This window comes from Parambassis ranga, chromosome 4 (genome assembly GCF_900634625.1).
Source record: "Parambassis ranga chromosome 4, fParRan2.1, whole genome shotgun sequence".
Lineage (NCBI taxonomy): Eukaryota > Metazoa > Chordata > Actinopteri > Ambassidae > Parambassis > Parambassis ranga.
This window is the reverse complement of record NC_041025.1, coordinates 15,602,423-15,611,559: the sequence shown is the minus strand read 5'-3', so window position 1 is coordinate 15,611,559 and position 9,137 is coordinate 15,602,423. Positions and strand designations below refer to the sequence as shown.

Here is a 9,137-nt window from a genome sequence, read left to right as displayed (position 1 = left end):
ACTCTTCCAACAACAACTTAACTCAAAGATCTCAACAACTAGTTCTTGACACATCTGCATTGCGTATAAGCAATGCTGCAACTCCGCCTCTTTTCCTTGTGGGTACCAGAAGGAATGATGGTGGTGTACATGATATGCAAATAGTAGCACTGATGGTGGAGGCAGGGAAGGTGGTAACAATTCCTGCCCCAAAACAGGACGTGGAACCGAGAGGTTCAACCTGACTACAAACTGTCAGACAAATACCTGAGCATCATGAAGAGAGTGTACAACATACAGTGAGGAACAGAGTTCAAACATGCAGTACATAAATCATGCATCCAACTGGATATGTGCCTCACACAGCGCAGCATGGACAGTCTCGGAGGCACGTGGACACCCACAGAGGGGGGTGGTCCACCCCTTGGGGCCATGGATGGCCTTCATACAGCTACAACACAGCAACTTTTCACTCAGAGGTATGTCAGCCAGTATTTCTGTGAGAAGAACAGACATGAGCACCCATCGCAGACAGACTGCAGCACTTTGGGAGCCACTGTCAAAGCCAGAGACTCATGTCTCACATGAAGGTTTGCATAAAACTCCTCTATATATATGGTGCATAACAACAATGTGGAAAACAGTAAGCACTAGCTCATTAGCTGCATGTGAGGGGTTTTCATCTCAGTGAGCCTATAAGTGAAAGGCGTGCACCTCACATTACAGTAATTATACAGTATGTGTGGGCACTGATAGAAATGATAAATATAGTTTGGGATGTCTACATGTTTATGTGTGAGAGAGCGGAGGTGAGAGAGGATAACAGAAACAGAGTTTGTGTGTGTGTGTGCGCGCTGTATGTATGTGTGTGATTGCGAGTGAGGCATGAGGAGAGAGCGACAGACCAGGAGGAGAGTGGACTCAGAGAGCAGCACATTGTTCACACTGAAGACGCTCCAGATCAGGGTTTACACTAAGGAATAACAACAAGAGGTAAGAAGATTTATACTGCCTGGAGAGGTAGATATGCTGAGCACAAGGATAAATTACTGTAATGCATGTCTCCACTATTAGATGTGAACAATTTCACATTTACAGACTTGATCGTCTATATAAAGTAGTAAATAAATACATTATTATTTCAAATCAGGACTACTCTACACTGTATGTTTCTGTTACTTTAAAGCCTCAGTGGAAAAAGGTATGACACAGACTGTATAATTTAATTTGTGTCTTTTACCTTCATTTCTGTAAGTGGTGTCTTTGAGCATAACTGGATTGCAGGAAAAAGCATTGAATTAAATTTAATAAGGGCATTCACAGGAATAAGAATTAAATGGCTTTGGATAATTTAAAACAAAGATGTGGCTCTATTTTACATTTTTAAAATTTGATGCATTTGTTATATGTCATTTCTGTTTTATTCTGTTTTTAACTTTGCAAAAATGTAAAATATGAACTATAGGCATCTCTTTAAAAGCCTGATGGGGATGATGTATGTCCGAGAAGCAGAAAATATTGGAAGATGAGACATATTTGTGAGAAAAGATAGGAAATATCAGATAGATTTTCATACAGAATAAATAGAAAGGAGATGTTGATACATCAGACTGTGTGATGTATCATGGGCAGGTAATCCCTTAAATTCATTATTCTGGCTTTCTACAATTTTTGAAAAAATCTGCACTTACTTCATGTACTGTTTATGCATTTATAACATTTCTGCCCACTCAAAAATGTCATTTTCCTGTTCTCATAGGAAGCAGTGTCATGTAAGCTTTCGGGGAACAGGATGTTATTTTTTTATCAAGGCAGCTTCACATGACTCAGACATGTGGTTTGGATTATTTATGACAAAAACAAGAGAAACCAGATTAGAGAAGTGTGCACTCTGGGGACAAAAAGCTGTGACGTCCATCTGTTACTGAGAGGCGGAAGCTTCGGAGTGAGATAATGGTTCCACTTTCCTCGGTTGTGATGTCAGAAGTGTTAACAGTGTTACAGACCGGATTTGTATCTGTGAAAGTTGGTTCTATTGATTGCATTACTTGCTGGCCTTGAATCACTATGTTGAGAAGATGAGGATGAATTTCCCCCCTAGTGATCAATAAAATATATTCTACCAACTTACCTTAGAGACTTTCATCAGCAGCTGACCAGTGATCAAATCTGACAGCTTCCCAGACGCTTCAAAGAGAGGTGCTTTGTTTTATTGCTTTGTAAGATAAAACGTGTTGTGACTTTATTTCACTCACTCCAGGTTAAAACAAATCATGACTCTCAGGTGGACCGTGTAATAATCCAACTTTAGAGAAACAGCTTGAGATATATGTAATTATTAATCACCTAATATCCACAAAGTGTTCCTATATTCACACCTATCTGTATTACACTTGGAGTCAGCGTAATATGCTAATATTCATCATAATTGTAATTATGCACAGTAAGCCTGTGCACAAAGAGGTAATGTAAAACTCTTAGGTGATATTTCTTCAGTCTTCTATGTGCAATGTGCTAGTATGTGGCTTGATAGACATCACAGGTTACAATGTCAAAATGCACCTGACACTGGAAGTAATTGATGCACAGAAATGGCTGCACTCTATAGTCACAGGTTTAATGCTTTATGGCATCATTATAATGCAGTGGAGGTGCACACTGCAGTGCGCTGACAACATGCCATGCCATTGATTGTGTTTCAAGCGCCTTTTCTGCCAGACTGAAGACTTTACTAAACAGGCACAGAATGCACCCTGATGAAATACACAATGCAGAAGCTCTCTCCTCTAACACATGCTAAATGTATGGAAATCAAATCACTTTTATAGTCACATATGTTTCCTGTTTGTATTACTTACTATTCTTACTATCCACATTTTTGTCAGTATTACATTTCAGCCCCAATCTATATTCACCTAAATAATTAAGTTTTCTGAAGTCTAAGAGATGGAAGATATCTTTTTCCTTTTCTAATAAACCCACAAAAAGTTCTAAAAGATAATCACATTCTTAAAATGTCATAAATCCCTGCATTTAAATAATCATTTAAACATGGATTATCAATGTGACACAGGATCTTTTTTAACTTTCATCTTGTCCAGGTTCCTCTAAAGTCCTTCACCTGGGAAACAATTATTACCAAATTACTTTCCTTTGACCGGAACTTCAAAAGATTTCATATATACGCATACTGTATAATGAGTCACTGCTTATTGATGTAGGCTCCTTTGAACAGCTGGTACTACCCAGGAAGATATTGCTGGCAATGAGAATTTGTCCCTGCACTTGTAATGTGTAAGCAGTGGCCTGAAAGGTTACCACACATGGCAGGATAAATCTTGTCTGGGTGCAACGTGATAAAAATTCGGAGCCAGCTCTGCCTCATTATCAAGTGTCTTCAGAGAAAAAGCTTCTTGCTAAAACTTACAGTACAGAAGACAAAATCTTACAGTCAGTTCGGTGCTATAGCAAATTATTTCTGGATTGTCAGTGTAGATTCTCAGCTATCCATGTCATTTTTCATTTAAGAGCTTGAAGTAGGACAACTGATACTCTAAGCAGCCTCATGTACAGGTTTATATGTGATTGGGGACCTGGCTTCCTTTCAGCACAGGAGAGTCAGATCCATCCACACCTAAAAAAACAGACTTTTAAGGACAATAAAGTACACATTTTAGCCTGAGGGGCCAGATGGTGTGAACAAGGAGTCAAGAAGGCAATTCTTGTCTAGGTGGAAAAACCGTTCCTTAACAGCACTAAGATCTTTCAAACACATACAGAGCAGTGGTAACATCCATCCCTAGGAGTCTGCGAGTCCTATGAAAACAGTGAGTTGTTTTGACGTGGATATGATGTAGACATCTCTACCTTGACAGTGTCTTATACCCTCTAAACTTATGGTTAATCCAACCATGGACTAAAAAGTGAGGTACAACTGGAATTGACCACTCTGCGTTTCAAACCACCCACTCCCTAAAAGCATGCACAACTCTCTTAATATAATTTATATGATTATCTTGCTTTGGGCGACTCAACAGTGGTTAGCCAGCTGTTAAACAGACTAAGACTGTGTCCAAAATCACTCACTCACTATAAGGGGACTTTGCTGGAAGGTACTCTGCAGTGAGCTCATCACATATTCAGACCACACTACAAAATGGTGAACACACTATAGTGGTCACTAGATAATAAGTAGGAGGTGACTTTGGACACAAAGTTTAGACAGACAGAACAACAAACTCAGGTACGTTTTGGGACATTAACAGCAAGTTTATCTCACTACCTACCTACTGAGATCATCAACCATACAAACCTGTATTTCCCAACAAACAGAATTAATGATGCTGTGGGATAGGCAGCGAAAAATTGTCAAGGAATTCTAACAGGTCTAGTTGCCCTACTTGAAGATTGAACTTAAATCAGGGTAACTAGACGAATTATTACTTTTTGGTTTTTAGCAGCAAAAGGTATGCTTCCAGAAGCTTCAGAAAGGAAACTGTGTACTCAAAAGAGGGGTCGCATACTAAAAATGAAAACACTATATTTCTATATCACACTAACAGCTCTGAAAGTCCTAGAAAATTCAGAAATTGTTGCAATATTTTTGCAGAGCATAATTCAGAGGAAAAAGGTTAATCAATGTTAGAAAATTAGCTACCTAGGTAACAGCAAGAAAACTGACTGAAAATGATTTTAAACTTTTCTTTTCTTTTTTACTTCCAAACTGTATTAACCATGCTGTATATCAATGAACTACCAGCAACAAAAGTTCATCTCCTGTGCCAAAAACTGATGCACATAAACACACCCCAAAGACCTCAGCCAATACGTTGCTATAGTGTACAATCTGTGCACACATAGGCAATAACTTTCCATACAGCAGCCAGTATTCATCATACAAAACTGAAACTAGATTTATTGCTGGATGTTTTTGTCACTGCTGTTTCTTTTATCCTATCAATCATAAGTAGGTATATGAGGTAGAAAATTCTGTTGACGAGCTGGTAGGGGGATTTTGTTACCATACATGAAGAAAAGAGTTATAAAAATGTATCTGACTACTTGCATGAAACTATACAAAACAAACTGGTGCACTTTGAATTACAGACCGTTTCTGTGAGTACACATGGTGATAAAACAGATCTCCACATGTACAAACAAAAGCAGCGTTTCATTATGTTCCATTACGTGTCATTCACACAGGGGCTAGATACCCCACCACACACTCCACCCGGCAAGCGTCAAAGGCCAAGGTAATGGGAAATAATAAGAGAACCAGGGAGGACCTTTTATTGCTGTCTATATGAATCCTCTTGTTCTAAATCTTCCCAGTGCAGACTGACTGCATTTTAATGTGCTCCCACAGTGAAATATTTGCTCTGCTAAGAAACTTCAAAGAAACATTAAAGCATAGCCCTCATGATATCCCATATTTCTGAATGTCAATAAATGCCATGAAAAGAATTATGATACCTAAACTGATGCCTGTGTACCTGAACACTTTGGTCTAGTGAGTTTTGTCGGTATGGGGGATAGGAAGACGGTTGGTCTTTGTAAAATGAAAGTAGATTTTTACCTTTGCCAATGTGACCTACTGCTGTTGAGGGCTCACACCGGCTCATTTAAATAACTATGCCCTCTAAAATGCAGCATGGAATGGCCACCATTCAACCAAAGATTTACTGGAGACTGATGTGTGACTGATGTAGACATCTCACTCAGAAGTCTGAAGCGAGACATGCTGACTCTAGAGTTATCTTGAAAACATTTCAAGCAGTGAAACGTTCAGTTGCCTCGCTTCAAACTACTGAATGATTAGAGAGAATCTACATGTAAACATCTCCGTCCATTTTCTCCATCCTGAGAAAACAACATAATATATAGAAAACTGCTTCAGCTTGTTCACCTGTTACTGTATCTGTACTGTGTCTCTAACAGTCTTTTGGTCCCGGACATAGTGCAGGCTGTTTAACAGACCCTTCAAATGAAAAAGTGGGAAGAGTAACTGTCAAGTTATGGGCCAGACAAACAAGTAGTTCAGCAGACAAACAACTGGAAAGCTCACTCTATTGAAACTTTGAAAAGTTGGCACACGGGTACAGGCCTTTTCTGTGCAATATCCGACTCAGACACTGTCTCAGGACCCCCTCTGTGGCGCATCCCATATCAGATTAGTGAGTTGGACTGAGATTCTACGGAGCAGTGGCTGGCACCAACAAACCAATCTCTCTGATGTCTAAATTTGTTTGTGAACATCATATTTCCAGGAAATTCAGAGTATGTGCGCTTGCTGCAGCACAGACAAAAGGCTTTTGAAGTTTTGGAGCTTTTTCTTCATGGGCAGGAAACAGATGGCAGTTCAAGCTTATTCAATCACAGTTTTCTGCTCGCTGTCAGAAGTGAACTTAAAGACTGTTGACAGGAACAGCAGTAATGGCTAATCTAATTCAGAGTATGGGGAATTGGTAAGGAAACACAGAGACTGATGAATGGGAATTAACTCTTTCTCTGATTATTTACAGTGATCATAAAAACTAAATTATATTTACAAATCTATTTTGACATATGTCATTCCTTTGTTTTTATCTAAATCTGTTTTAAAGGACAGCGATGACTAATGACTCACTTATTGTTAGGGGTTTCTTTCATTATTTGTGATAGCAGCACGGAGTTGACAGCTTTGTCCTCACTAATGTCGAACTCCCCCTTCATTCACGGTTTCACTTAACCACCAATGTTTCAAGATGTTTAGGTAAATCAAGGAAAGTTCAATGGTCATTGTTGTGGTTGTTGATTTTTATTATCTGTCTTAGTCAATAGTGGTTCTTCACTATTTCTCATACTCTACTGCTATACATAGTCATATTTTTCATAGCATTTAATGGTTACAACAGTTTCTTCTCTTCCAGACAGTGAACCTGACCACTTCAGCAGGATGTCAGCTTACAATTGTTCTTTTGTGCTGCTGGGTGAAAGAGGGGAATGGCTTTGTCCGCCAGGAGAAAAGTGTGCCAATGTGACCTCTGCCATTAACGGCAGCCACATCGATCCAGATGATTCATGTCTGTCAGAAGAAATGTACCTAGAGAAATATCTGGGACCTCGCCGCTCACCTGTGTTTCTCCCTGTTTGCCTCATTTACCTGACCATCTTTCTGGTGGGCGTGGTGGGGAATGTGCTGACGTGCACCGTCATTGCACGCAACAAAGTCATGTGGACGCCAACGAACTACTACTTGTTCAGCTTAGCAGTGTCAGATCTGTTGGTGCTATTGCTTGGGATGCCACTAGAGCTGTATGAGCTGTGGCAAAACTACCCCTTCCTCCTGGGGAGGGGTGGCTGCTACTTCAAGACCTTCATTTTTGAGACGGTCTGCTTGGCGTCCATCCTCAACGTGACAGCTCTGAGTGTGGAGCGTTACATTGCTGTGGTGCACCCATTACGGGCAAAATACGTTGTGACACGTACCCACGCCAAACGGGTCATCCTCACAGTGTGGGGGGTGTCGCTGTTGTGTGCTGTGCCCAACACAAGTCTGCACGGGATCTTCTTCCTCCACAGTCATTCCGCCGGCCCTGCTGGGCAGATGAATCAGGAGATTCCTGACTCTGCCATCTGTACATTGGTGAAACCGCGCTGGATATACAACCTGACCATACAGGTGACCACGCTGCTGTTTTTTGTCCTGCCCATGCTCACTATCAGCGTTCTATACATGCTCATTGGGCTGCAATTGAAGCACGAGAAGATGCGGCAGACACTGGAGGCAAAGTCAGGTTTTGGACAAGACAGCTTCTGTAACGTCCGCACACAGCAGCAGAAAGCACGCCGTCGGCAGGTCACCAAGATGTTGTGTAAGTATAATGACTTGTAAGGTAAGAAAATGTATGTATAAAGTTACTACACATGGAAAACTGCGTTTTATGGAATGGCTGTGTTTAAGCATATATAAAAACAAGTAATTGGACCCTAATTGAATTAATTAAAACTATGACGTATTTTTGGAGACATTCACAGCACGGTCTTCCAATTATTGTAGCATATTAAAAACAAATGCTTGATGCGTAAGAACAAACTTGGTTGAGCTATTATTCTTTCCCTTATCTTGATATAACACTATGGCATTGATTTACAGGCTCTCAGATGATAGGCTGCACAGATGAAGTTGTTGAATCGTCTACCTGCAGAATAAAGAATATTTCAAGAGTTATCTGTCCAAGATCTGTCTGACTTTGTACATTACTATTCATGACACTGTTCAGTGTCTCTATGGTTATCATTATTCTTTTTTCAAGTAATATTTCATCAAGAAACCATCGAGATTTTACATCAAGGGATTCTACATTTTAAAAGGTCAGACTGTTCCAGGAGGATTTTCAATCAATATGGCAAAAATGTTGGAAGTTTAAAAGGTCATACAAAAAATAGACAGTTCATGCCCCAACTGTCAGGAAAAGGCATTACTTCTGATGATAGCCCCTGAAGTAGCTTAGAACAGAAAGTACTGTAGAGCTTCACCAATCTAAAGAATAACATTGCGCTCGCTTACGCGAACAGTGTGTAGGCCAGGTAAGGGTAAATGCCACAAGATAAAGTCAGCAGTCATAGCTGCTATTTAATTTAATAATCGTGCTGGTAAGGGGCACTCCAAAACCAGGAGGGGGGGTTTGAGCACAGGTAGCTCTTAATTTAGAGCAGAAAAAACATGTTGTCAGCATCAATCTGTATATTTGTCACCACACATCGCTCATTGTGTCCTTTGTTGCTGTCTTCCAGTTGTTTTAGTTGTGGTTTTTGGGATCTGCTGGGCCCCATTTCACACTGACCGGCTCATGTGGAGTTTCATCAATGACTGGACTGACAACCACCTGGAAATGTTCGAGTACGTGCACATACTCTCCGGAGTCTTTTTCTACCTCAGCTCAACAGTCAACCCAGTCCTGTACAACCTCATGTCCACACGCTTTAGAGAAATGTTTAAGGAAGTCATGTGCCATCGGCCACATCACATCACTGCTCGAAAATACTCACTCAGTGTCACCAGGGTGACCCTTCGCAGCACACTGAGTGACGCTCCGCTTAGCAATGGAGCCACTGTCACCGAAGCCGAGGCAGAATATGGAGAAGTGAGGATGAAAGATGAGACGAGTTTTTCATAA

At 40.5% G+C, this 9,137-nt stretch overlaps 1 protein-coding gene across 1 annotated transcript; it reads left to right on the top strand.

Annotated features, from left to right (window-relative positions):
- The first annotated feature begins 893 nt into the window (after nucleotides 1-893).
- On the top strand, nucleotides 894-9,137 carry nmur1a (neuromedin U receptor 1a). Its single transcript, XM_028404286.1, has 3 exons — nucleotides 894-972; nucleotides 6,888-7,832; nucleotides 8,755-9,137. Exons 2-3 carry the CDS (start codon nucleotides 6,914-6,916, stop codon nucleotides 9,135-9,137), a joined length of 1,302 nt encoding a protein of 433 aa, XP_028260087.1. The 5' UTR covers nucleotides 894-972; nucleotides 6,888-6,913.